General features: G+C 72.0%; 1 protein-coding gene across 1 annotated transcript; it reads right to left on the reverse strand.

Moving 5' to 3' along the window:
* Positions 1 to 1,191: 1,191 nt before the first annotated feature.
* On the reverse strand, positions 1,192 to 27,927 carry BAHCC1 (BAH domain and coiled-coil containing 1). Its single transcript, XM_075519222.1, is given in 30 exon segments — positions 1,192 to 1,752; positions 1,835 to 2,071; positions 2,604 to 3,748; positions 4,509 to 4,682; positions 4,768 to 4,890; positions 4,976 to 5,084; positions 5,164 to 5,239; positions 5,339 to 5,601; positions 5,684 to 5,791; positions 6,058 to 6,383; positions 6,494 to 6,658; positions 6,892 to 7,135; positions 7,220 to 7,334; positions 8,232 to 8,333; positions 8,556 to 8,692; positions 8,809 to 8,993; positions 10,122 to 10,847; positions 10,939 to 11,296; positions 11,723 to 11,916; positions 12,624 to 12,782; positions 12,923 to 13,131; positions 13,232 to 13,337; positions 13,420 to 15,138; positions 15,614 to 15,736; positions 16,806 to 16,985; positions 25,450 to 25,475; positions 25,477 to 25,511; positions 25,513 to 25,602; positions 25,604 to 25,785; positions 27,791 to 27,927. Coding segments are annotated over 30 exon segments (7,926 nt in total). The 5' UTR covers positions 27,894 to 27,927; the 3' UTR covers positions 1,192 to 1,545.
* Positions 27,928 to 27,988: the final 61 nt, after the last annotated feature.

Below are 27,988 nucleotides of genomic sequence, written 5' to 3' on the forward strand. Positions count from 1 at the left end.
CCTCCAATCCCTGCCTGCATCTCCCCATCCCTGCCTGCATCCCCCCATCCCTGCCTGCGTCCTCCCCATCCCTGCCTGCATCCTCCAATCCCTGCCTGCATCCCCCCATCCCTGCCTGCGTCCCCCCATTCCTGCCTGCATCTCCCCATCCCTGCCTGCGTCCCCCCATCCCTGCCTGCATCTCCCCATCCCTGCCTGCATCCCCCCAGCCCTGCACCCCCTGCACAGCCCCTGCCTCGTCCTGCACACGCCACCAGGACAGGGTGACACCAGGACAGGGTGACACCAGGACAGGGTGCTACCGGGACAGGGTGCCCCCGGGACGGGCTGGCAGCAGGACGGGGTGCCCAGGGGTTTCGCCCTCGCCCCGTTGCCCTCTGGCCGCAGCACCCTGCCCGTCTCCTGCATGCACCGAGCTGGGGAGGCCTCTGTGGGTGCCTGGGAGGGTGCCCGTAACGGGGGTCGGGGTCTGGCCGGGGGTGCCCGTAACTGGGGGGGGGGGGGGGGGGGGGGGAGGGGGGCAGGGTGCTGCTGGGGGTGGCCGCGCCGGGAGGGAAACTGAGGCAGAGCAGCGAGCGGAGCCGGCGCCAGCAACGGTTCATATATTTATTCATAAGCCAAGTTATCAATAAAAAAGTTCCATACTAAAAGGCCTTTACATAGAGTTTGCTGTTCATAAAACCTTTGTGTTTTTAATCCTTTTTTTCCTTTTTTTTTCCTTTTTTTTCTTATTGTTTTTTTTTGTTTTGTTTTTTTTTGTCTCGTTTTGCATTTTTTTAGTGTTTACACTGGAAAAGCCCCCGCCGCCGCGCGGCCTGTACACATTTACAGCGCGGGGCGGCGGCGGGCGGCGGCGGGCGGCGGCGGGCAGGGCTCGGCGGGACGGGCCAGCGTCCGCCGGCACCGCGGCCGCCCCGCTATTGCACTGGGGCCGGACGGCTGCGGCGGGACCCCGGGGGGGGCCGGGAGAGCCGCCCCGCCAGCCCCCCGCCCGCCTCCGCGCCCGAGCCGTGCCGGGGGCCGAGCCCCCCGCCCTGCCGCCGCGTCCCCCCTATATACAGAGCTCCCCCGCTGTCCTCGTCCCAGCCAGGCTGGGGGAAACAGTGCACTGAAACGGAAACGCGACCCCCCCCCGCCCCCCCCATATTATTATTAATTTTTTTTTGTTGGGTTTTTTGTCTTTTTTTGTCATTGGGGTTGGTTGGGTTTTTTTTTTTTGTTTTTTTTGTTGGTTCGTCTGTTTTTCCATAAAACTTCCCGGAAGAAATACAGTATTTACACGCAAAATAAATAGAACAACACACCTGATTTCTGCTTTACCTGCTGGCAAACAGTCAGAGGTACTAGGGAAAGTATGGCTTGTAGGGGAGCCCCCCCGCGCCCCCCGCGACGACGATGATGATGATGCCCCCGCAACCCCCCCCCTCCCCCCGGCCACCCCGGGCTTTGCATAATTGCCGGGAAGGAGCCCCGCGGCCGAGGGGACGCGCGGGGGGAGCTGCCCGTCCCCGTCCCCCTCCCCACGCCCGGGGTGGGCACGGGGGGTCAGCAGAGGATGGGCACCCCGTCGGCAGTCACCAGCCGGCCCGTGGTGGGGTCGTAGGTGCCCGCCAGGTAGTAGAGGTCCTGCCGGTCCTGGTACTTCTTGCTGCGGGTCATCTGCTCGTAGTGCTCCCGTCCCACCACCTGGCACTTGTGGGAGATGGTCTGCACGTCGTTCTCGTCCTCGTGGCACGACTGGTACAGGGCGTTCTGCGGCGGGGGGGGACACGACACGGCGTCACCGGCCGCCCCCCTCGCCGGCGTGCCATTCCCGCCCCGGCCCGCTCCTCACCTTGCCGTCGCTCTGCCGCTTGCCCAGCTTGGTCTCCTCGGGGTGGTAGAACCACTTGACCTTGACCACCATGTTGCTGCCCCAGGACTCCCACATGCTCTCGATGCGCCCGATGTAGGGCAGGTTGGGCCGCCCGGCCGAGAGGAAGACGGCGCAGTCCCCGATGCGCAGCGTCTCCTTGCCCCGCACGATGGCCTTGTAGAACAGCTTCCGCGCCTTGCCCTTCATGCCCCGCCGCTGCGTGGGGGGAAAACGGGCGGGGGGGGGCGGTCAGGGACGGCGTGCGGACCCCCAGCCCCACGCACACACCCGGCCCCGCCAGACCCCGGGCAGCCGGGGGGAGCAGCGCCGAGCCGGGGCGGGACGTTCCCACAGCACCCATCCTGCCCCGCGCACCCAAGCGCCGCGGCCGCCGTACCCAGCGCCCTGCGCCGCGCGCCCAGGCACCCGGCCCAGCGCCACGCCCACGCCCCACGCCCCACGCATGCAGGTACCTGGCCCTGCGTGCAGCCGGGTGCCGCGGCCGGCGTACCCAGGCACCCTGCCCCGTGCACGCAGGCACCCCGCTGCACCCACGCACCCTGCACCCACGCCCGCGCGCCTCGCCCCGTGCACAGGCACCCTGCCAGGCACCCGTGCGCCCTGCACCCACGCACCCTGCCACGCACCCGTACCCCTCCGCCCGTGCCCCGTGCCCCCAGGTGCCGTGCCCGCTCCTTCCCCCCGGCCGTGCCGAGCGGCGGGCGCCTGCGGCGGGCGCCGGCCGTACCTGCGTGGGGTTCCCCGACCACCTCCAGAGCTGGCGCGCGGGCAGGAAGGCGGAGATCTTTGGCCGGTTTTCCACCGAGGGCAGGCGCTGCCTCCGGGAGAACTCTTTGGCTTTGGAGAAGCTGAGGGCCTCCTTGCGCTTGAGCTTGGCCTTGGGGCCGGCGGCGGCGGCCTTGGTGAGGAAGCAGCGCTGCGGCGCGCCGCTCTTGGAGCGCAGGGCCTCCGGCTGCGCCAGCAGCGCCGGCACCGGGTGGGAGAGGCAGGTCTGGAGGAGCAGCGTGGAGTCCTCGTCCTCGGAGCTGTAGGAGGAATCCTCGTTGTCGGAGGAGCAGAGGCTGGAGGTGGAGATGGAGCCGGAGCTGGAGGAGGTGGAAGAGCCCGAGGAAGAGGAGGAAACTGAGAGGCGGGTCATAAAGCGCGAGGGCACGTCGGCGCCCAGCCCGCCCGCCTCCTCATCCTCGTCCATGTCCGAGTAGGAGCTGTGGCAGTCGCTGTCGCAGTTCAGGGTGAACTCGGCCTGGCCCGAGTATTTCCGCAGCGCCAGCCCCACGGGCAGCTGGTGCACGGGCGCCCGCCCCTTCCTATCCTTGCCTGCCAGGGCCGCGTGGGCATAGCCGTGGCCGGCCAGGGGCCGCTCCAGCTTGGCCCCAAAGTCCTTCTCAGCCAGCAGCAGGGCCTTGCAGTTCTTGTTCTTGGGGGACGTCACCCCTTCGTGGTCCAGCTTGACCAGGTACTCACTGCCTGCCTTTCTCCGGCTGCTTTTGCCCATTTCTGCCTCCAGCCGCTCGGCCTTCTTGGAGCGCAGGAGTTTCTGGGCAGCCGGCAGCACCAGCCCAGCCCCGGCCCCGAAGGAGGCGTAGGAGCTGGCGATGCGGCTGAAGGAGTCGGCCCCGAAGCCGTTGCCGAAGACGGGGGCGGCGAGGTGGTGGTGGTGGTGCACGGGGAAGATGGCCTCTTTGGCCCGCAGCTTCTTGGCGCTGCCGTTGACCTGGAAGAGGTTCTGCAGCACGGCCGTGCCCTTGCTCGCCGCCTTCCGCTTCGTCTGCGCCACCGCCGACCAGCTCAGCAGCGGCCCGCCGCGCCGCCCCAGGAAGGGGTCGCTCAGCACCGGCGCCTTGCCGCCCGACAGCACCTCCGCAGCTTTGCCTGGCGGGAGACGGGGGTCAGGAGGGGGCTGGCGGCCGCGAGGGAGGACGCACGGACAGATGGACGAGGCAGGGATGCTCCGGGACTGCCCCCCATCCCGCACGTCCTTCCCTGCAGCCTGACCTCCCTTCCCCCGTCGCTGCGGTGCCCTGTGCCACCCCCTCCCTCCCTCCCTCCATCCCCGGCCCCGCACCCTTCCCGGCGTCCTGCCGTGCCCCGCTCCCAAACCCCTGCGCCCCATCTTTCCCTGCGTCCCCTCTTTCTGCCTGCATCCCTGCCTGCTTCCCTGCCTCCTATCCTCCCCCACACCTCCATCCCTGCACCCTTCCCCGCATCCCAGCGCCCTTCCCCGCATCCAAGCGCCCTTCCCCGCATCCCTGCACCCTTCCCCGCTTCCCAGCACCCTTCCCTGCATCCCAGCGCCCTTCCCTGCATCCCAGCACCCTTCCCCGCTTCCCTGCACCCTTCCCCGCATCCCAGCACCCTTCCCCGCATCCCAGCGCCCTTCCCCGCATCCCAGCGCCCTTCCCCGCATCCCAGCGCCCTTCTCCGTATCCCAGCGCCCTTCCCCGCATCCCAGCACCCTTCCCCACATCCCAGCACCCTTCCCCGCATCCCAACACCCTTCCCCGCATCCCTGCACCCTTCCCCGCATCCCGGCGCCTTTCCCCACATCCCGCCATCCCTCACACCAGCGCTGCTGGCACCCCCTCCCTTGGGCACCCCAGGTGGTCCACGTGTGGCAGCCCCCCCCCAATACCGCTTTTCTCCTTGCCGGCCGCCTTCTTGCCCGAGTTCTTGGGGGGCTCGGGGCCGTCATGGCGGTCCGGGCAGAGGCTGGGGGGCAGCTCGCTGGCTGGGGGCACGTCGCCGCACGACCGCTTCGTCCGCCGGCAGGAGCTGGAGACCAGCAGCGCGGGGGACGGCTCGGTGCCTGCGGGCAGAGCGCGGGGTCAGGGCCAGCCCCGCTGCCCCCCCTGCCCGCCCCCCGCCCGTGCCCCCCGCCCCGGCCCACTCACATTGGATCTTGAAGTCGGGGGGCAGCAGGCGGATGTTGGAGACGGCGATGTGCCCCGTGTCCCCGTCATCGAACTCCACCATCACCGCCTCGGGGTCGTCCTCCTCCTCATCGCTGGAGGAGCCTGCCGCACGGGGAGGGCCGTCGGGATGGGGCAGGGGTCCCCGCCCCGCCGGCCACCCCCCCAGCCGCCCACGGCCGCTCCTCACCTCGCACCACGTTCCCCGGGTAGAGGCACCGGGACTTCTGGCTCCAGTAGGCGCAGACGCGGGTGCCCGGCGGCAGGCTGCGTCGCGACTGGGGCCGCACGTCGAGGACCTGCAAGGAAGCGGCGTGCTGGGCTCCGCGGGGCGCGCCGCCCGCCGGGACCCCCGCCCCGGCCCCCCGCCCCGCTCACCGCCTCCTGCAGCAGCTGCTCCTGCGAGTAGATGCGCTGCCGGTTCCCCCGCTCGCCCTCGATGATGATGCTGTAGCTGGGGAGGGGGCACGGAGGGGGAGGGGGGCTCAGCGCCCGCCCGGCCGCCCCGGCATCCCCACCCGCGGCAGGGACCCCCACCCCGGCCCCCACTCACATGTCGGGAGGCTGGATGGTGCGCACGCTGCCGGCGTAGAGCAGGCTGTCCTCCTTGGGGATGAGGATGTGCAGCCCGTCCCGCAGATCCTCCTTCTGGATGGCGCAGGCGTGGGGCGGGGGGGAGCGGCGTCCCACCCGCGCCACCCCCGCCAGGCAGCCCCCCTCCTCCTCCTCCTCCGAGAAGCTGCTGTTGTCGTCGAAGTCGAAGTCGTCCTCCACGGTGAAGCTCTCCAGCAGCTTGCTGACCGCCCGGCCCTTGCACTGCGGGAAAGGGAGCGCAGGGTGGGCGGGGGGCGCGGGGAGGGGGCCGTGCCGGGGCAGGGGTCCAGCCCCCGCCTCTCACCTGCTTGGTGGCCACTTTGCTCTTCACCTTGGCCAGCTTCTTGCCCTTGCTCAGGATGGTCTTGGCGCTCCGGGGGGAGAGGGCCAGCGAGAGCGCCCCGTTCTTTCGCTGCGGGAGGGGGTCAGAGCCGGCCGAGGGGCCCCCCCCCCCCCCCGGCGACCCCAGCCCTCTGGGGCCCACCAGCGGCTCCCAGCCCCCGCGCCCCACGGGCCCGTCGGTGCTGCCAACCACCTCGGCACCCCCAGCCCCCGTGCAAACCCTGCACCCATCCCTCTGCACCCCACGGTCCCTGGGTGCCCCCCAGCCTCAGCACCCGAAGCCTCCTGCACCCCACGGTCCCTGGGTGCCCCCCACCCTCTGCCCCCCGCGCTCACCCTCAGGGCTGACTGCAGCACCTTGCTCTTGCGTGTGGCTTTCTTCAGCCTCTCGCTGGCCAGGCGAGCCCCCTCGTCCCTCGGCCCGAAGTGCCGGGGGTCGGTGCCGGCGAAGAGGCTGCCGGCGGGGGCCGGGGCGCTGGGGCCGCTGGGGGCCGGTGGCCGGAGGCTCTCCTTGGGCTTGGCCTTCAGCTTCTTCTTGCCGCCCTCCTCGCAGCCGCCCGCCTTCCGCCGTGCCGGCACCTTCTCCAGCTTGCCGGTCCCCGGCTTCACCGGCCGCCGCTTGATCTTCACCTCGCCCTCGGGGCTGCCGAGGCGGCAGGGCCCTGTGGGGGGGACAGGGCTCAGGGCACGCCGCGGGCGCCCGCCCAGCCCTGGTGCGTGCGCCCAGGGGGTCCCCGTCCCCCGTGGCATCCCCGCGGGGCGATCCCGTTACCTAGCAGTCCCTGCCTTTCCTTCTTCTTCTTCGCCTTTTCGTTGGCCTCCATCTTCACCACGGAGGACGGGGAGGGTCCGAGCACGGCCACGGGCACCGAGGGCAGCAGGGACAAGCCCGGCTCGTCGTCACCGTCCTCGCTGTCTGTGTCCCCGTCGTGCTCGTCTGCAAGAGGAAGGGGCAGCAATGAGGGACCCCGTGCACCCAGGGGTGGCCCCTGCACCCCCCACGCCCGGGGAAATGCTGCTTCCCCGTGCGGGACGGGGTGGGCTGGGGCCGCTCCCAGCCCCGCGGGACCCCCCGGCACAAGCCGCCCCTGCGGCTGGATGCACCCCCGTGGCCCGGCCCCCCGGCCCCCCGGCCCCCGCTCCGCACCCCCAGCCCCGTGCCGGCCTTGCCTTTGAAGCCCGCCGGCTGGCGGGGATCGGGGTCCTGCGGCTGGTACTTGGTGGCCTTGGAGCTCTTGGGACGGGACAGCTTCTTCTGGATGCGGCCAGCGGGGTTGGGGTCTTTCCGGCGGAAGGGGCTGATGCCAGCGGGCAGCCCTTTGCTCTTCACCTTCTGCTTCAGCTGCGACACCTTGTGAGCCACCTTGCAGGCCAGCTTGCCCTGCGAGCCGCTCTTCTTGCACCGCACCTTCTCCTGGGGGGCACAGGGAGGCTCGGGAGGGGGCCGGCACCCCCCCGGCCCCGGGGTGGGGTCGGCCGGTGGCGGGTCCAGACTCACCGGGGAGCCCTTGAGGCTGCCGAACGCCGCCTCGGCCAGCTTGCTCATCTTCTTCTTGGGCTCGGGGTCCCCCCGCAGCTCGGCGCACAGCAGGGACAGGCTGGTCTTCACCGCCCTGGAGGGGAGCGCAGCGTGGGCACGGCGCCCGCCGGACCCCCCCCGATGGATCCTGCACCCCCCCGGATGGATCCCGCACCCTGGCTGGATCCCGCACCCCCGGATCGATCCTGCACCCCCAGCCGCATCCTGCAGCCCTGGATGCATCCTCCACCCCCGGATCGATCCTGCACCCCCAGCCACATCCTGCGCCCCCCGTCCGCCGCCAGCTCCCCCCTTCTTTCCCCCCGCCCCGTAACCTTCACTCGCTCACTAATGTTTTGTGACATAAAACCTAGAGATTAATTTTTTTTTTTTTTTTTTTTTTTTTCCTCTTCCCCTCCGTCTTAATTGAAGGAACCATTTAGCGCAGATTTAACTGTTATTACCGAACGGGGGGGCCGGGGGCCGCGCGCGCACACGCGCTCCAAGCGTGTTTGGACTCGCTCGGAGGATTTATGCAAATGGGCCTGTCGGGAGAGGCAATTTGTAGCGGAGAAGGACAATTATACAGGGCCCGGGAGTGGGGAAACGGCTGCGCCGGGCGGCTAATGGGTAATAATAAAGCGCCGGCAGCGATGAACGCCGCTGCAGCGTGACCAATGGCTTTATACGGCGCAGATAAAGAGGCTTTTATGCAACGCTGCTCCCGCAGCCGGCGGGGGGGGGGACGCGGTGCTGCCGCCCAGCCGAGCCCCCCGCCGCAAGCGGGTTGAGAGCGGGAGCGCGCCGGAGCGAGTGGCCGGACACCCCCCCCCCCCCGCCCCAAAACGCGGCTGCTGCTGACGGGGGGGGGGATGCGACGGGGCGGCCCCTGAGCACCGACACCCCCGCGGCGGGACGGCCGGACCCCCCGGCAGCAGGGCTGGTGGCCCGTCCCCGGGGACAAGGAGGGCACGCGGCGCCGGTCACTCACTTGACCTTGCGGCTCTCGGCCCTGCCCAGCGTGCTGGAGTGCTTGCGCTTCCTCGGCCGCCCCGGGCCGCGCCGCGCCGGGCTCCGGGAGCTCTCGTCACGCCTGCAGCCGTGGCAAGACCGGGGGCACCCTGAGCCACGCGGCCGCCGCAGGCGGTGCCCCTCCGCCGAGCCGGACTGAGGACGGCCCCAAACTCATCACACCGGTGACTGCCACCGCCGTCCCACTCGGCGGAGGGCGCTCCCTCCCCGGCCTCCCCCCTTCCCGCGGGCCGCCTCCCCGCCTGCCCCCCGGGACCCGGCGGGGACGGGGACGGGGACGTACTCGTGGTCATGCCGCCTCTGCAGCTTCACCAGCTCCCGCTGCTTCTCCTTGTAGCGGCGCTGGAGCTCGGCCAACCGCATCCGCACCTCCACCTCCTGCGTGTTGAGCTGCTCGATGGCCGCCTTCAGGGGACAAACCTGGGGGCCGGGGGAGGGGGCGGGCAGCTGGCAGCGCCGGCAGCCTCCGCCCTGGGCTGAGACCGGGCACAACTCATCCCACCTCCCGCCCCGGCCACACGCGCGGAGACACTCACGGCCTTGGTTTTGGGAGTCCAGGTGTACTTGCGGCGGGGGACGCGGGCGCGGGGCGGCGGGGAGGTGGGCAGGGGGCTGAGCACGGGGGGGCTGCCCTCCCGGCTGGCCGCCTCCACCAGCGACCAGGCGGCCGCCACGGTGGCCAGGTTCTGCAGGTTGAAGGCCAGCAGGTCCTCGTCCTCCCCTGCCGGGACGGGAGGTCAGCGGGGCCAGCGCGAGACACGCCCCGGACCCCCGCGCTGCCCCACGCGCGCGCTCGTGCGACGGCCCGTGCACGCGTGCACGCGCCACGCTGGCACCGGAACCGCTACCGGGGCCGTGCGGGGCGAGCAGGGGCGTCTGTGGGGCAGGGGGTGCCGTGGGGCACGGGGCCGTGCCATGGGGTGCCACGTTACGAGCGGGGTGTCCCGGGGCGGCCGTGGGGCCGCACGAGGGGCGGCGGCGGCGGGCAGGGGGACGGGGCACAGGGCGCCGCACGTGCGGCATGGCCAGCGTCCCTGGGCGGCCGTGGGGCCGGGGGAGGCCGGGGCCAGGCGCGCAGCGGCGGCCAGCGATGAACTCATCGGCGAGCGGAGCCAAGGCCGGGGCTGGGAGGGACGCGGTGACGCACCCCATCCGGCCGCCCCATCTGCGGCGGGGCGAGCAGCGGGGAGCGGGGCCCCACGGCCACGGCCACCGCACCCCCCCGCCCCCCGCCCCACAGCGGCACGGCCCCACGCCACGCACGGCCGCGGGCAGCACCGAGCACGTGGGGCCCCGCCGCCACCCGCCCGCGGCAGCGCTGGGGACGCGCCAGGCCGGCCGGCCGGCCTTCCCCGCCGGGGCCCCCGGGATTCCCTGGGGAAGCCGAGCCGGGAGGGAATCCCGGCGCCTGCCTGGAGCCAGCGCTGGAGCAGAGCCCCGGAGCCGGGCTGCGAGCAGGGCCCAGCCGCCGGGCACCGCGCTGCACCGCCGGCACGCGGACAGCCCGCTCCCGCTGCTGCCGGCGCGCGTGCGGCCCCCCCCCCACCCCAAAAACGCACGGGCAGCCCCCTTCCGTGCTGCGCCGCAGGCGCCCTGCCCAGCCCCGCTTGTGCGAGAGCTTGTGCGAGAGCGGCCCCGCTCCCGCGCGCGCCGCACGCCGCCTCTATCGCACGCGCGCCGCGCGAGCCCTCCGTTGCAAGCCCTGCGCACGATGGCCGCCGCGCACACCCGCGGGCAGGCGGCGCTGCGGGCGGGGGGCACCGGGGCGCCCAACCGCCGGACGGGGGGGCACCGGGAGGACGGGGTGCCGTGGGGCAGGGGGTGCTGGGGGGCACCGGGGGCCGCTCACCTTCCAGGGCCAGGTCGCAGCGGCGCCGGCGCAGCTCCAGGTCGGCGAGCTCGCTGAGCAGGGCGATGCCGGGGATCCCTGAGGCGTGGGGGGCGGGCGAGGGGGGGGCCGGGGGGGGCTCCCTGGGCGAGCCCAGCGCCGGCAGCTCCCCCAGGTCGATGCCAGCGGCAATCAGGGCCTCCAGCCCACCCGGGTGGCCCTGTCGCCCGCCGGGGCTGTCGCCATCCTCCTCGTCGCAGCTGCCCTCCGGCTCCGAGCCATCGCTGTCACCCTCCTCCTCCTCTTCCTCCTCCTCCTCTTCCACAGCGGGGGGCAGCGGGGAGGCCCCCACCACCGGCACCGGGTGCTGCTGCTGCTCCGGTGGGCTCTGCTCCGGCGCTCCCTGAGCCGCCTCCCGGCGCACCCCAAAGGGCACCGGCGCCCGCTCCTCGGCGGCCCCCGCAGCCGGGGCCGGCCCCCGCTCGCCGCAGAGGGACCCCGGGGCGAGGAGGAGGTGGTGACGGTGCAGCAGCGCCCCGGGACCCTCGGCCATCGCCCCCCCAGCTGCCGGCTCCCGCGGGGGGCCCGGCTCCCGCAGCACCTCCCCGGCGGGGCTGAAGGTCCGGGACTGCTCCGGCTCAGCCGGCGGGGAGCCGGCGTGCATAGTGTCGGGGTCAGCCGGCTCGGCGGAGTGCGCCTCGGAGAAGCCCATGCCAGCGGCCGGGTAGCTGTAGCCGGGGGGCAGGTCTGCAGGGAAGCAGGCGATGCTCAACAGGGACCCCCCCGGCACCCCCCGGCGCCGCAGCCGCCCTCCTCTTCCTCGCCGCCCCGGTCCTACCTGGCTCCAGGGACTTGGGGTAGTCGCGGGGCGGCTGCCCCTCTCCGCGCTTGTCCTCGCCATCGCTGCCCTTGCTCTGGACGGGCAGGGGGCTGTCGGCCGGGGAGCGGGGGGCCACGGCGGAGCTGGCGGCGGGGCAGACGGGTAAAGTGCAGGGGGCCGCAGGGAGGGCCACGGGGCACTTGGCCGGGTGCCGCAGGGCCGGAGAGTGGCAGCAAGGGGACAGCTTGGGGGGCCCGGGGGCCGCCGAGGACAGGCCCTTGGCCGGGGGGTTTAAGGCAACTGCTTTGTGGGAGGGTTTGAGGGGCTTCTCGGGACCCCCGTCCTCCAGCTCCAGGGGCTGCTCCTCCGGCTTCCGCTGCAGGGGACACCGAGGTCGGCACACGCCAGCCCCACAGCCCGGCCCCTGCCCCACACCCTGCAGCCCTGCCCCACGTCCCCCGGCCCTGCCCGGCACCACGCGGCCCAGCCCCACAGCCCAGCCCCTGCCCCACTGCCCGGCCCCAGCCCCCCAGCCCTGCCCCGCATCCCCCCTGCCCCGCCCCTCGCCCAGCGGCGTCTCACACCCCAGCCCCACATCCCGCACCCCAGCCCCACACCCCACACCCCAGCCCCACACCCAGCGCTGCCTCTCCGACCCCAGCCCCCTCCTAGCCCCGTATCCCCACCCTACACCCCAACCTCCATCCAGCCCTGCGTCCTCGAGCCAGCCCCGCATCCCAGCCCCCCAACCCCACACCCCGGCCCCCCCGGCCCCCCCCGCCACCCCCAGCCCCGTGGGCACCTGGACGTGCGCCTGGCGCTGGATCTCGAGGGCCTGGGCCGCCCGCTGCTGCTGCTGCAGGGCGTAGAGCTCCTGCTGCCGCAGGAACTGGGAGCGCGAGTACACGGGCAGCTGCCCCGTGTGCTGCAGGTGGGCGCCGGGACCCCGGCCCGGGTACATCGGGGGCCACAGCGATGCCTGGTCCATCACGTCGGCTGCCGGTGGCGGGTGGGGGGGGTGGGTGGGTGTCAATCAGGGACCCGCCTTAGGGTCACTCTGCAGACCCCTGCAGTGCCCTCCCCAGCCCTGCAACCCTGGCAGCACCCGCAGGGACCCCATCATCCTCCCCTGCACCCCCAGCAGCATCTGCAGGGACCCCATCTCCCACCCCTGCACACCCAGCAGCTGCAGGGACCCCCATCTCTTACTCCTGCACCCCCAAAAGCACCCACAGGGACCCCATCTCCCACCCCGTGCCTCCAGCAGCACCCACAGGGACCCATCTCCCACCCCTGCACCCCCAAAAGCACCCACAGATAATCCATCTCCCACCCCTGCACCCCCAAAAACCCCATCTCCCACTCCTGCATGCCCAAAAGCACCCACAGGGACCCATCTCCCACCCCGTGCCTCCAGCAGCACCCACAGGGACCCATCTCCCACCCCTGCACTCCCAAAAACCCCATCTCCCACTCCTGCACGCCCAAAAGCACCCACAGGGATCCATCTCCCACCCCTGCACCCACAGCAGTACCAGCAGGGACCCCATCTCCCACCTCTGCACCCCCAAAAGCACCCCCAGAGACCCCATTTCCCCCCCACCGGCACCCCCAGCCCCAAACCCCATAGCAGCACCCCCAGGGCCCCCCAGCACAAGGGGGGGGGGGGGTGTGCCCACCGCCACCCCCCGTCCCAGGCTCACCCAGCGTGTGGGGGGTGCCGTGGGCGGGGGGCTCGGTGGGCAGGATGACGAGCTGGGCAGGGGGGTCCTGGGAGAGGGGGAAGACGGGCTGCATGGTGCTGGGCATGGAGGCAGGGAAGGCGGGCGGCAGGTTCTGGTGCAGCGCGGGGTGGCCGATGCCTGTGGGGCCGGGGGGGGCGGGGGGGCCGTCAGCACAGGGGCTGGGGGGCCAGCACCCCGCTGTCGGGGGGGACGCACCCAGCCGGCCCCACTCCCGCAGCCCCCCCCCCCCGCCCCCCCCGTTTGCCGGCGGCGCTGACCGTAGGAGTGTCCCCCCATCCAGATGGAGGGGCTGCGGGTGCGGGGCAGCCAGTGCGTGTGTGCCGGGTGGGCGTGGGCGGCGGGGTCCCCCCCGAGCTGCCCCGCCGGCAGCGAGGAGCCCCCGGCGATCATCAGGTGGGGGGTCAGCTCCCCGGGACACCCCCCGGACGGGTGCATCCGGGCGAACTCCACCAGGTCCTTGTTGTCCCTGCGGGAAGAAGGGGAACACGGGGCGAGGGGCAGCGTGGCACCGTGGGGACCAGCCCCGGCACGCGGGGACCCCCCCGTCCCCCCGCCCAGGCGCTTACTGGAGAAGGAGCTCTCGCCCCGGCAGCCCCAGGCGCTCCTCGCAGAGCCGGCCCCGCTCCTCCTCTGCCTCCAGGTCGATGAGGTGCATGGGCCGCGCGGCGCCCGCTGTGCCGGGGACAGGACGGCGGCATCAGCGCGGCACCACCAGCCCCCCCCTACCCCCCCGGTCCCCCTCCCCGGGCCCTACCTTTGATGCCGGCAGCCGCCCGGCCCTGCCGCCCAGAGCCGCCGCCGCCGTAAGAGGGTTCGGGCCGTCCGAGCGTGTCCTTCTGCCGCGCCACGGCCACGGCGATGCCGACGGGCGGCTGCCGCACCTCGCCCTCGCCGGGGGCCAGCCCGTCGTGCTCCCGGCCGCGGGCGCAGTCCGGCCGCTCCAGCTCCGGCTGCCCCTTCCCCGGGGGGAACTTGGCGTCCTGGTGGGCGCAGCTGCCCTTGACGCCCCCCAGCCCCACGAAGGGGGGGCCCTTCTGCCCCCCCAGCAGCGCCTGGTTGCTGTACTTCAGCAGGTTCTTCATGGCCGAGACCTCGTCCGGGGCGGCCGGCACCTCCTGGCCCAGCACCGAGCCCTGAGTCATCAACGCAGCCTGCTGCAGACTCGTGCCGAAGGGGTCCAGGTAGGGCCCCTTCCGCTCCTCCGCCACGGCCAGGGGGGGGCCCTGGCCCTGCACGCCCCAGGGGGGCAGGGGGGGCCCGCCGTAGCCCAGGGCGCTCAGCTCCAGGGGCTTGCGCTTGCCCTCGGGGCCAGGGCCGGCCGCCTCCGCCTCGGGGTGCTGCTGGTGCCGGATCCGTGCCACTTTCTGGGGACCCGGCCCCGGGGGGGGGTCCTTGGGGGGGCCCTTCTCTAAAGTGCAGCAGGAGGGGCCGACCCGGACGCCCAGGGGGTCGGGGCGGGCGGCGCGGGAGCAGTCGGGTGCCGGCGGCACCTCGAAGTAGCCCTTCTCCAGAGCACCCTTGGGCGCTGGGCCCCGGCCGGCAAAGGGGGGCCCCTCGGCTGCCCCCCCGCCCAGGTACTCCAGCCCCTTCAGCCGTGCACCGGGAGCCCCCCACTCCAGCCGCCGCTCTGCCGGGCCCTCCGCCTTCAGCGAGTGGTGGAAGGGGCCACCGTAAGCGGCCGGGGGCTCGGCCCCCACCTCGGCGTGCCGGTCCTTGCCCTCGGCGCGCTCCAGCCCGCCGGCCTCCGCCGCCACCTGGAAGGAGCGGCTCTTGTCCGTCAGGTGTCCCACCGAGGGCACCAGCGTGGCCCCGCTCAGCTTCAGCTCCCGGCCGGCCGGCTCCGGCAGCGGGCACAGCACCTCGGAGCCGGCGTGCAGCTGCAGGCAGGGGAAGGAGCCGGCGGCGGGGCCAAGCGGGGCCGGCCCGGTGGGCACCGCGTAGGAAACGGCGTGGTGCAGCATCTGCCGCCGCTCCATGCACTCGCCGTAGGGCTGGGGCGCCTCGGGGGCGCCCGGCTCCCGCTCGCCCCGGCACGGTTCCTTGGCGCTGCAGCGGCCGGCGCGGGGCAGGGCGCTACCGGCGCAGCTGGGCAGCACGGCGCGGCCGACGTCGCCCTCCAGCCCCTTGGCGCCCAGCAGGCAGGAGGCGAGGTGCTTGGGGCGGCCGTCGCCGGCCCCCCGAGGGGGCAGCCCCTCCTTGCAGTGCCCCTCCGGCGACACCGGCAGCACCGCTTTGTGCCGATCCTTGGGGTCCTCCTCGGGCGGCCGCTCCTTGGGATCCCCCTTGCCCGCCTTCTCCTTGCCCGCCAGGAAGCGGTCGTAGTCCTTGGGGGTCTTGGGCAGGGGTCCGGCCTCCCGCTCCCGGCTGCAGGAGCCCGTGGGGGGCCCAGGGGCGGCACGGGCGATGCCGGGGAAGCCGTGGCCGGCAGGGAGCAGGGCGGGCTGGGCGGGCAGGTTGCGCAGGTAGAAGTTATCTGGAGGGGAGGGCGATGGGTGAGCCCCCCGCGGCCCCCCTGCCGAACGACGGCGCGGTCGGGGCACCCGGGGCCGCAGCCGTGCCAGCGCCGGCTCCCCGCTAACCAGGGGAGGAGCGCGGGGGAAGGCACGGCCTAATTAGCTCCGTTTCCCACCCAAACAATGTTCCCTATTAAGCGCCCGCCACAATATTGTGAAAAGCGAGAGCGGCAGCGGCGGCTGGGACGGGTGCCCACCACCCCGTGCCCGCCGGTCCCGCTCCTCCCCGGGGACCCAGCGCTTGCTCTTGCCGCCGGCCCCCGGCCCTGACGCCGGGCACCGGCACTGGGGACGGGTGCTGAGCCCCCCACCCCTGCCCGGCAGCCTCTCCGCCGTCCCCTGACGGGCTGGGGACACATGCCCCCACGGGGGACCCCGACCGGCCCCAGAGGTTGTGGTGGCACCGCGGTGCCACGCCAGGACCCCGGTACCTGCCTTTCTGGCTCTCGTAGAAGCGGTGCTGGCCGTAGAGGACGTTGCTGTTGCCGTGGTGGTCCAGGTGGCTCATGGGCAGGAAGGTGGAGGCCAGGCTCCCAGAGAAGCGGGGGTACCCCGGGGCTGGGGGGCGCAGCGGTCAGGGGGGCCAGGGCACACTCGCGGGCACACGGCTCCCCACGGCATCTCTGTGCCGTGCCACGGCACGCACCGCGCCGCAGTAGCCAGGCCACGCACCGCTCCGGCTATAAAAGCTTTGCCGGAGGCTGTCATTCCTCCAGGCCAGGGACCCCCCCCCCCGCCCGGCCGGCAGCTGCCGCCGAGACCCCGCAGACTCGTGGCGGCGGTGGCCACATCGCGGCGGCTCGGCACGGCCCTCGCAGGCTCGTTAGCCAGCGCGCTCGGGCGGGCTGTCCATCAGCGGCGGGCGCTGCGCTGCCGGAACCGCGTGCGCTGCCCGGCCCCCCCCCCCGCGCCCCCCCGGCACGCTGCGCGGGCCCCGGCACGCTGAGAGCCAACTGGCAGCCGGTCAAACTACCAGCTGGGCCGGCTGCCAGGGCCCCGCGCCAATACCACCTCCCCGCTCCTTAACTCTGTCGGCCCTCGCTCTGGCCGCTCAGGTGGGGACGGGGACGCCGGCGTGCCGTGGGGCACCAGGGGCAGCGCCGGGAGCCCCCCGCTCCCACCGCGTGGGGCGTCTGTTTAACCGGGGCCGCGGGCGCTGCCCCGGGGGTCCCCATGCCGCAGCCTGCCCCGGCACGGGGGTCCCTGCTGCGGAAGGGGAGCGCAGCCCCCGGTTCATCACCAGTGCCATGAGCAGGCCTGGCCTCAGCCCAGCTCCCGGCGCGGGGCGGGGGTCTGCAGCCCGGCACGAGCCCCGATTGCGGGAGGCTGAGCCTGGTCCCCGTGGATGCCCGGGGGGGTCTGCGGGGGACGCTGCCCCCCCGCCGCCACCCCGAAGCGCGCTGCGTGCCAACCGCACGCCCGTGCCGGCCGGCTGCCACGACCACCCCGCGTGCCAGCGCCTGGGAGGTCCGGACCCCGTCCGCGCGGGCGCTGGCCGGACGTCACCCGCCAGCAGTGGGCAGAGCCCCGGCCGCATCCCGGCCACCCCGCAGGGCCACCCCACGGGGACACCCTGCCCGCCCGCCCCGGGGTGCCGCCACCCGTCCCCGCCCCGGCGCACGCTCACCTTCGTGGGAGTGCGAGAACCAGATCTGGGAAGTGCCGGAGTGAGGCCCGCGGAAAGCCGGCTCCGGCGGGGAGGCGGCGGGGCCGGCGGGGTGGCTGGGTGCCCCCGAGCCCAGGCTGCTGCTCAGGAAGCCCCCCATGAAGGAGGAGGCGGGCGCGTTCCCCATCAGGCCGCTGCCGGCTGCGGTGGGAGAGGAGAGAGTCAGGGAGGGCTGCCCGCACCCCCCCTCGCACGCCCGCCCCGCCACGCTCACCGGGGCACGCTCGTGCACACTCGTGCACACGCGCCCGCTGCGGGGCCGCGCACAGCCCGCGCCGCGTTGGCGCGTCCCTCGCGCGCGCCGCTTGCGCACGCGGGTCCCTCGCACGCGCGCACCTCTCGTGCACGCACGTCCCCTGCGTGATCGCGCCCCTGGTGCACGCTCGCCCCTCGCGTCCCCCCGGCCCCGCAGGGCCGGTACGCGCACCGGGGCGTGCGAGGCGCGGCAGAGCCGTGCGAGGGGCGCCGGTGCCCTGCCCTGACCCCGTGCGTGGCACACGCACGCGTGCCGGCACGTGGGAGGCTTTGCACACGCGTGTGGCTCCCCACGCTGCCGCTCTCCCCCCGGCTCCAGCGGCAGCTCTGAGCTGCTGATGGACCGCGGCTGCCCCCGGTGCCGGGACGAGCCCGACCTCCCCGGGGCTCGGGCTGTGCCGTGCCGTGCCGTGCCGTGCCAGGGCGAGCCAGGCCACCCCGCCCCCAGCATGGGCAGTGGCAGGAAGGCTGGGGACACGGGGACAGCCACCCGTGACCAGGACAGCAGCTCCCCAGGGCCGGGACACCGCGGGGGGGGCAGTGGCTGCGGGCAGGGGTGCATGCGTGCGCGTGCGCGCACGCGTGTGCAGGGAGGAGCGGGCGTGCGGGGAGGACACGGGTAGCGTGGGAAGCGCGGGACAGGGGGGCAGCCCCCACCTTGACCCCCGTGGCCTCCCCCACAGCCCGGGGGGACCCCAGCACCCCCCGGGGAGGCCCAGGCCGGCGCTCCCCACCCCGGCCGAGCTGTGAGATCACGGTGGAAACATCGGAGCCGGTGGCCAGCGGCCGGGAGGGAGCCGGCGGGAGGGAGCACCGTCCGCCCCTCGCCGCGTGGCCCCGCTCCCCGCGTCCATGTGTGTGCCGACGTGGGCTGGCGGGGCCGCGGCCACCCGCCCCCTCCCCGGCACAGCTCGGCACGGCACGGTGCGGAGGAGCCCGGGCTGGCCGGCCGCCCGGCCGGGGCAGGAAGCGATGCTTTGCTCTCTAAGCCGGCCCACGCTCCCCAGCTAATCCCTCCGGGATGCCTCTGGGATGAGTGTCGGGGATGTGGTTTCAGGCAGCTCGCTCCTTCCTGCGCCGGCCGGCCGGCCGGGGACCGAGCCCGGGCAGGGGCCGCGTGGGCCGGGGGCACGGCCGCACCCTGTCCGCGGCCCTGGGAACCGGCACCGCGCGCCCCCGGGGCCGGACGCTGCCTCCCCTGCACCGGCACGCACCGGGACGGGTGGGCACAGCCCGCGGGCCGGCCCGGCCGTGCCAACGCGTGCCGGAGGAGTTGTGCCCGGTGCTGCCCACGGGCAAGCGCCCCGGCGTGCCCCGGCCCCGGCCGTGCCGGGGGACCCCGCCGCGGGGCGTGGAGCCGGCGGCGTGCCGGGCGGCTGCGCTGGGCAGGAAGCCGAGGTTTCCAGAACGAGCCTTTTCTGGAAGCTGTGAAACAGGCTGTAAAAAAATAACCCCCCCCCGACGGCGGCGGGGCCGGGCTGGCGCGAAGCGTCCCAGCGGGGCCGGCGGGGCCGCGGCCGCCGCTCCCCACACCTCCCACCTGCTGACTCACGCCCACTGGCACGGCCGGATCCCCCGGCACACGCTGGCCCCGCGGCCGGCCGTGCGGTTCCCACCCGCCTCGCACGCCCACGTGCACGCTCGCCTTGGCCCCTTGCACGCTTGCGCTCTGCCCCGTGTTGCCATGGCTCAGTGTGGCGTGGCACGGCTCGAGATGGCATAGCTCGGCATGGCACGGCACGGCACGGCGCACAGGCAGTGAGCAGCCCCCCCCCCCCCCCCCGGCTCTGCCCTCTCCAGCTGCGGTGCCGGCGAGGGTCCCCGAGACCGTGCACAACTCATCTCACCCGTGAGCTGGCAGTGCCGGAGGAGCCCCACACCGGGACGGGCGCATCGCCGTGGGACCGGCTGCCAGCACGGGGCAGACGGGCAGCGGGGTCCCACCCCGGCCCCCCACCGCCCCCCGGCAGCATCAGCCCGGGAACTCCCTGGCCAGGCTCCCCGCGGCCAGCGCCGTGAGTCAGCCTCACCGGCACCGCTCCCGGCTCTGGCACCAGCGTGGCCGGCAAGAAAATCCCCCATGCTGGGCGCCAGCGGGGAGGGAAGGGTGGCCCCGGCCACGGACACCGGTCCCGGGCTCTGGCGGCTTTCTGGGGGCTGCGTGGGGCTTCGCACCTCACGCCCACGCCGGGAACTCCGGCAGTTCCAGCACAGCCGTGAAGGCACCGCGCTGGCCCCGGCCACCCCACAACCGCCCCGGCACAGCCCCGGTCACGTCCCACTCACCCCCACGCCAAGCCGGACCCTGCGGCAGGGAAACCGAGGCAGGGCAGGGGGCGGGGATGTGCCGGCAGGTTTTGGGGCTGGCGGCACCCGGGACTCCCCGGCCGGGGCTGGGGGGAGGCGGCAGCCGGAGGAAAGGGTTAAGAGGGAAGCGAAGCCGCTTCCCCTCACCACTGCCAAACCGCAGCCGGGGCGGGCCGGGGGCGGGGGGGGGGGGGGCTTTTCGCCTTGGCCCCAAATCCACAGAGGGTCACACGTGTGACAATCGTGCCAGGTCTCAGCAAACCGCACCGACAGCACCGGGGGGGACGCGGGCTGGGGGTGGGCACTGGTGGGACGGGGGGGGGGCAGCAAGGGGCGCTCCCCCCCCCCCAAGCCACTCTTCGCCCCCACGCCGAGCGCGGCGCAGATGGGAATGTGCTGGGAAGATGGAAAGTTTCCCCTGCCAGCAAGCGGGGCCAGGGCGGGCGTGGGGGGGCCGCAGCCCCGGGGGGGGGTCACTCCGGCCACGGCTGCTCTGGCCCGGCAGGTTTCTGGGCCGGGGGCCGGCAGCGGGGTCCCCAAGGCGGCGCTGCCGGGAAAAGGAGGGGGTCGCCGGCCCCCCTCTCCGGGACGCCCTGGCCCTGCCCCTCCCTGCGGCTCTGGGAAGGTGGGGGCTGCACCCCAGCAGCCCCCCCAGCACGGGCGCAGGGCTGCACCCCGATATTTAGGGGCTCCGTTTTGCGGAGGGAGGCGGGGGGGGCCGCAGCCCCCCGGAGCCCCGGGCAAGGTGCCGGTCCCCGGGTCCCCACGGCAGCGGGGACGTGCGCGGGGCGCAGGGTTGGGTTACTCCCTCGGCTATTTCAGGGCTGGAACATTCCTGGCGGGGCCGGGGCCGGGGCCGCACGCGGAGACACCGGGAGCCGGCAGGGACCCTCCCGCACCGCGTCCCCACGGCCGGGCACCCCAGGAAGGTGCCACCCCCAGTCCCCGGACCCGGGCAGGATGCGGCCCCGGGCCCCCCGCCCCACCCCACGCTTTGCAACCCACGCAGCCCCTTTAAATATTTGGCAAATAAATAGGAAATAAGTGTAATATAATTTCCTCGGTGTTATAATTTAAGATTAATCCATATTGTTATGGCACTAAATAAATGCTGTAATATTGAAATGCAGTTCAAATTAGCTTGACAGAGTGCCAGAAGTACAATTAAAACGTTATCCGATGGGTAATCACACGGCAGTCGCTCCGTGCTAAGTGCCACTCGCAAGCTGTCGCCTTTCGACGGAGGGAAGGGGAAGCCGGAGCCGCCGAGAGGCTGCACGCTGCCGCACGCTTGCACGCTCGCCGGGGCCGTGCGCTGCACCGGGGCTGCGCGCACGCGCCGCTCGGTGCTCGCCGCTTGCGCGGGGCTCGCGCGGCCGATGCGCGCTGCTCGCGAGGACGGCGCACGCGGCTCGGTGCCCGCTCCTTGCACGGCCGACGCACGCGGCTGACGCGGGCTGCTCCCCGCGAGCTCCTTGCACGACTGGCGCGCGCTGCTCGCAGGGCCGGCGCGCGCTGCTCGGCGCACGCTGCCTGCACGGCCGGCACGGACGACTTGCACGCCCAACGCGTGACTTGCACACCAGACGCACGCGGCCTGCAAAACCCAGAGGCCATTTTGGGAGCGGCCGCAGGCCCGGCACAGGCCGGGGCCGTGGGGAAGCCAGGGAGGACCCAGGGGGTCCCAGTGTCCCACCCTGCACGGCTCCGCGGGTGCCTGGTGTCCCATGGAGGCCAAACACGTGGCCCCCCCCCAGGGGATCCCCCCCAAACCTGGGACCCACGGTGACCCCATCCCCCCCGCGACCCCTTGCAAAGCATCGCACCCGCGGGGTCCCGGGCTGCCCGTGCACTAAGCGGGAGGGAGCAACCCCGAGGGGCTACAAGGACTCGTCCCCTCTGTCCCCCCGGGGCCGGGGGACCCCAGCACCCCGTGGGGTCGGATCCTGCCCCGGAGCGATGCTGCGGGCAGGGCAGGGCAGGGCAGGGCGGCAGGCAGGGCAGCAGGCAGGGCAGCAGGCAGGGCAGGCAGGGCGGCAGGCAGGGCAGGCAGGGCGGCAGGCAGGGCAGCAGGCAGGGCGGCAGGCAGGGCCGTGCTGCGCCCATCTGTTTCGTTTTACGGAGCGGATAAAGAAGAACTCAAAGAATGAGATTATTGGGCGAGTGTTTATTTACCGCGGGGGGGGTGGGAGGGGGGTGGGGGGGTGCAGCCCGTGTGAATCTCTGCAGAGTCACCGAATCGCCAAATCCTGCTATTTTTATTTTCCTCCGTAATTCCCCGCTCGGCTGTCGCGTATCGCTGCCATCAGCACCGGGAGAGGAACCGGCTGCAGGGGGGGACGGGGACGCTCCGGGCCGGGGGGTCCCGAGGAGCCAGGGGTGCCCAGAGGGGCACCCGAATGCTCCGTGGAGCCCATCCGCACCCCCAGCCCCCACTCGGGGATCAGCCAAACCCACCGTGCACGTGGTGCTCGGCCCGCAGAACCCGGTGGCGGCAGTGCCGGTGGCACTGCCGCCAGCCCCCCCGGCACAGGACCCCCCCAGGCCAGGCAGCCCCGGGGACGCAGGGACGGGAGGTAAAGGCCGGGTGCCCGCAGCCCAGGGTGCCGAGACCCCCCGCGCTCCCCCGCTTTGGGGCAATCACCGCTATTACCGGCGGTGACCGGGGCTCACGGCAACTGCCCGGATCGCACCGCGTGGCCGCTCGGGCCGCCCGTCCCCCCGGGCCCCGGCGCGCAGCAGCAGCGTCTCCGCACGGATCCAGCTAATCGCTAACGAACGGACGAAACCACTCCAGGGTAATTCCACAGGACCTGGGGTTCTCCGCATCCCGCTCTTCCCACCGGACACACGCGCGTGTCCCACCCCGGCACAAGGGTGGCTAACGAGGAGCAGACGAGTTAATCTCAAAATCTGTTTTAACTTTGACACCTACTTTTTAAAATGCAGCGCATGCGGCGGCGTGGCCGGGCTGGCACACGGTGCCGAGGGGGGGAGCGGGGAGCCCCCGTGCCACGGCCATGCCGAAGCCGTGCCGGTGCCACGCCGGGGCCTCCCAGCTCCTCGTCAGACCCCGTCTTCGGTCACTAATGAGGAAGCCGCGATGTGGAGCGGCTGCAGCGCTGGCACCCAGCCCCGTGTCACCACCCCGGCCGGGGGTCACCGTCCCCACCTGCCCCTCGCCATCCGACCCCCCCCCAGCCACGCCGGGGAACCGCGCAGCACCCGGCCTGCAACTTAATCCAGGGAGGGGGACAGCTGCGGGAGCCCAGCCGGCCGCCAGCGCCACGCCGCCGGCTCGCCGCCCCGTCCACCGCCACTGGCACGCACACCCGCGCCGGGATGCACACCCGCACCACCGCGGCTGGGCTGCGCACCCGTACCTGGCTGCAAACCGGCACGGCCGCGGCCAGGCTGCACGCCCACACCGGGCTGCAAACCAACACCGGGCTGCAAACTGCCACGGCCGGGCTGCAAACCGGCACCGGGAGGCAAAGCAGCAGCACGGGGGGTCAAGCTGCGCACCGGCACCGCCACGGCGGCAGCGCTCCCGGCAAAGCCCGGCGCGCTTGTGCAAGCCCCCCTGGCGCTATTATACGTTGCAATGCACCGAGGGCTCCGCCGCGGTGACAAACAGCCCGGCGCGATCTCAACTATATATTAGTCCATAAAAACGTCAGAAGGACAAAAATTGAGGCCCCGGCATAAAGCATGGGCTCGGCCGAGCCTCTGCCAAAGTTTCCCACCCCCCTGCCCGGGGCGGGGGTGTTGGGACCCCCGGCCCCGCTCGGCACGGGTGTGCCGGGGTGGTGGGACCGCGGCCCCCAGCCGGGCCATGCCCCTGGCAGTGCCGTGATCGGGGAGCGGGGGCTGCACCCCGGCCTGGGCTGGGCTCCTGGTAGCTCCGGGGGTCCCCGTGCCCCTGACCCCCCAGCACCGGGCAGGGCCGCGGCTCCCCATGCTCCAGCGCCGTCTCGCACCGTCATTTGCATGGTCCCGGTGCCAAAACCAGACGCAAACCGAAGCATTTGTTTGCAATAACTGCGCAGCCCTGAATTATGGCTTTAATAAAATCAAGCTAAACAGTTTTTATCTCCCCTTCCCAGGGCAGCCTCCGGCCCCCGGCACTCGGCAAAGGCTCCTGGGAGGTGTAGTCCGGCCCGCTGCCGGGAGCCATTTGGGGGAGCGTGGCCGGAGCCCCCCCGGCCGGCACGATGCCCCGGGGCTGCCGCGTGCCGCACCGGCCCCGCCACCACCGCCCGGCAAACCGTGGGCTGGCTTTATTTGCTGGGTGGGGTAATTATCAATCATCGGCGTTAATTACCGCTCCGCACGCTGCCACGGCTCCCGGCCCCGTGGCACAGCCGCGCCGCGGGGACACCGGGGTGCCGGGCCCGGGGACCCCCCCTCCCACTGGCCCCGGCACCGTGCTGGGCACTAAATTATCATTTTTATTCGCTTGAGCAACGTTCCCGTACGCGCGGGAGCCTCCAAGCACGACTCGCCGGGAACGGCTCTGGCTGCGCCGGCCCTGCCAAAGCCGAATATTTTTAGCTCTTTCTGTTGTTGGGTTTGGCTTCTCCTTTTTTTTTTTTTTTTTTTTTTTTTTTTATTTTAAGGCGAGTTTCTGCCGGGGTATTTTTAGCCTGATCCATTTAATTTTAACAACCTCCATTGCATTCGGGCTCCCATGTGTCGCCCAGGCCCCGGTGGGCGCGAGGGTCCAGCCGCCGCTTCCGCGGGGACACCGCCACGCCGAGAAGCCGGAGGGAAGCCAGCGGCACCCCAGCGCCGGCGTCCCCCGGGGATTCCCCCCCTCCGGCCACCGCAAGCCGGAGAGGGGCCAAGCCCCCACCCTGGTCCCCCGCCCTGGGGACAGGCACCGAGCCCCCACACAGGCCCCCTGCACCCCAAAGCCAAGGGGAGGCCAGGGCGGCCCCCCCCCAGCCCGGTGGTGGTCCTGGGGGGCCCGGCCGCAGCGCCGGGGCTGGCGGCACAAAGCAAAACCGCCCTGGCCACGGGCCTGATCCGGTGCCGCCTCCCCGGCACCCCCCGTGCCCCCCGCTTTCCGTCTCCTTCCAGGAGCCTCGAGCCCCCGCCGCCACCCCCCCGCGCCGGCCCGGCCATGCCCCCCGCCCTAATCCACGCACTAATTGTAATCCCATTAAAGCAGATATAATTTTATTAGTATTCACAGCTCATCAAGGCGGCGACAATAACCGGCGCTGCTGCCGTGCTGCGGCGAGAAAACCGCCTGTGCCGGCGGGAAGCGGGGGGCCCCGGGCAGCACCGTGCCGAGCCGGCACGCTGCAACACTGGAGCCGGCCCTGCTCCCGCTTCGGCTCCGTCCCGGAGCTCGGTGGCAGCAAATCGGCTCCCGCTGCCTGCACCCCGCTCGCTGCCCCGCACCCTCCAAGCCACCCTGCGCCGTGCACCCCGCTTTAGGCACCCTGCACCCCGCTTTAAGCCCGCACGGCCGCGGCCGAGCGCACGCCGCACACGCCACCGCAGACAAAGCCGAGCGGGCAGCGCATGCTGTAGATGCCGGCGCAGCGGCCTGATCCGGCGAGTCCCATCCCGGTGCCGGCACGGTTGGCCGTGCCGTGCTCGGCCGCGCGCCCGTGCTTTGTCCGTCTCCGGCAGGACAGCAGCTGCAGAGGCGAACGCCTGCCCTGCAAACCCCTTCTCACCCTGACACTTTGGCGCTTTATGGAGAGCCGGGGTTTGCTGGCCTTTCCCCGCGGCCGCGCCACGGCACCGCCGCTCCGGCCCCGCGCATAACGGCCTCCTTGTTCGCCCAGAAAACGCTTCCTTGTTCAGGCACCGGGATCTCGCCGGGCCGGCCCGGGGGTCGCGCTCCTCCCGCTCCGGCAGAGCGGGCAGGCGGGGAAATGCCCCCCGTGTGCGTGAGCCCCCATACACCCACCCCCCCCCCCCAAAACCACCGGGCGCGGCACAAAGGGGAGGCCGAGCCCCCCCCCCCGGCGCACCGGGCCCCCGCGCCCCTCCCGGCCCCCCGCCCCGCCGCCCCGGCCCCTCTGACCTGTGTGCGTGGCCATCGCGATGGCGCGGGAAGTACTTGGTGGGCTGGAAGTGTCCGGGGGGGCTGCACGGCCCCGTGTGCCGAACCCGCCACGCGCCCCGCGCCGTGCCGGTGGCCCAGGCTGCCCCGCTCCGACAGCAGCCGCGGCGGGGGGCGCGAAGTCACGGCCGTCCATGCCGGGACACCCACCCGCCCGCGCGTCGCCCGCGGGGGGCTCGGCGGGACCCCGACACGGCTCCTCGGCGCGGCCGGCGATCCTCAACGCCGCGGCGGCGGGCCGGGCTGGGCGGCGGCGAGCCGCGCTCCGCGCCGGGGCTGCCGGCTCATCCTCCGCTCCTGGAGCAAGGGAGAGAAGGGAGAACGTGAGGGAGAGCGCGGCCGGGCCCGGGGCTGCGGCCCCCCAGGACCCCCCGTTCCCCCGGTGCACAGCCCCCTTCTTCTCCGGTATTCCCCCCCCCCCCCCCCCCCCCCCGTGCACGGGCCCCCGGTTTCCCCGCTACCGCTCCTGCACGGTCCCCGACTCCGCCGCCATCCCTGGAGCACAGTCGTCCCCCCCCCCATTTCCCCGTGCTCCCGGGAAAAAGGGGTGTACACAGCCCCCCCCTCTCCCCCCTCCCCGGTTTCCCGGTGCTCCCGGAGCACGGCCCCGGCCTCCCCGCCCGCCCCGCCCCGGCCGCCCGGAGCTCGGGCCCGGCCGCTCCCCGCTGCAACGCTCGTTGTTCTCCCCGCTGCTCGGGGCCCGCTTCCCCGGTGCACGGCCCCGTCCCTGCCCCGCTGCCCGGGCCCCGGTTCCCCCCCCCCGCTGCGCGGGCCCTTATTTCCCCGGGTGCTCGGGCTGCGTTTTACCCCGATTCCCCCCGCTGCTCGGCCCCCCGCTCGCCCTCGGTTTCCCCGGTGCGCGGGGCCCCGTTTCCCGGTGCGCGGCGCTCGCCTCGTCCGCGGCCTCCCGGTGCGCGGGCCCCGTTTCCCGTTGCCTTCCCCGCCCCGGTTTCCCTTCTCCCCCGGGCCCCGCGTCCCCGCTCCTTCCCCGGCGCACGGACCCTGCTCTCCCCGGTCGCCGCACGGCGCCTTCCCCGCCCCGGCTGCGCGGCCGCCGCTCCCCGGTTCTCCCCCGCTCCCCGGCCCGCCCGAAGCGGCGCGGAGGCCGCCCGGTGCGCCGGGCCCGCCGGGGCATTGTTCTCGGCAGCGCCGGGGCCGGCGGGCCCGATCCGGCGGGGAGACGGCGGCGGCCGGGGCCGGGGCCGGGCGGCGGCGAACAAAGGGGCGCGGAGCAGCGAGCGCGGCCGGGGGCCCCCGGCCCCTCCCGGCCCGGGGCTGCGCGGCCCGGGGCCGCGGCGGAGCGAGCGCGGCCGCATTGTCCCGGGAGCGGCGGAGCGGCCCGGGAGCGGGAACGCGCGCACGGCCAGAAAAGGGGCATTTTGGTAACTAAAACTGAAGGCGAGCCCGGGGAGAGGCAGGTTGGGAAGGCGACAAAAGCCGTATCGAAAAAAAAAAACCAAAACGTTAAGGGGGAAAATAACTTCAGGCGAAAAATCCCCGCAAAAAAATTCTAAGGCAGAAAAGGCTCGATGCAAAAAAAAAAAAAAAAAAAAAAACCACAACCAAACCACGTTCTAACGCACAGAATTGTAAGGCGGGGATTTTTAACGCGAAGGCTTTTAAGGGAAAGAATGTTTTAAGGCAAAAAATTAAGGCCAAAAAAACCGGTTTAGTGCAAAAAAAAATTTTAAGGCAAAAAATCAATGCAAAAAAAATTTTAAGGCAAAAAATTAATGCAAAAAAAAAAAGACATTTGGAGGCCAAAAAAATTGCAAAGAGACGTTTTAACGCAAAAAAATAAGGCAAAAAGGCATTTTAAGGCAAAAAAAATGCACGCCAAAAGACATTCTAAGGCAAGGAAAATAACGCAAAGAAAACCCATTTTAACGCGAAAAATTAATGCAAAAAACCATTTTAACGCGAAAAATTAACGCAAAAGGACATTTTAAGGCCAAAAAATAATGCAAAAGGACATTGTAAAGGCAGAAAAAATAACGCAAAAAGACACTTTAAGGCAAAAGAAATAATGCAAAGAGACATTTTAAGGCGACAAAAATGCAAAAAGCCACTTGAAGGCAAGAAAAATAACGCAAGAAGAGATTTTAAGGCAAAAAAATATTTACGCAAAAAAAAAAAAAAAAAGCGTTTTAAGGCAAAAAACCCATAACGCCAAAAAAAAAAAAAAAATTGCGAAGGCGACCCAAAATAATAACACCGAAGCGCCAAAAAGGAAAATAACCCCCGAAGAACAACAACAACAACAACAACAACAATAACCGCCCGTACACCCGCCGTTACTTACCGGAGGAGGCGTTCCGCGCGCGGGGCGAGTGCGGTCCCGCCGGCGCGGGGCGGCCCTGCCGGGGTGCGCAGCGTGCTCCTGCCGGTGCCCGTGCACTGCCCATGCACCGGCTGCTCCTGCAGCAAAGGGAACCGGGGGGGGGGGGGGGGGGAAGGGGGGGGGAGTGGGGGGGTTGGGGAGTGTGTGTGTGTGGGGGGG

This window comes from Mycteria americana, chromosome 16 (assembly GCF_035582795.1).
Source record: "Mycteria americana isolate JAX WOST 10 ecotype Jacksonville Zoo and Gardens chromosome 16, USCA_MyAme_1.0, whole genome shotgun sequence".
Classification (NCBI taxonomy): domain Eukaryota; kingdom Metazoa; phylum Chordata; class Aves; order Ciconiiformes; family Ciconiidae; genus Mycteria; species Mycteria americana.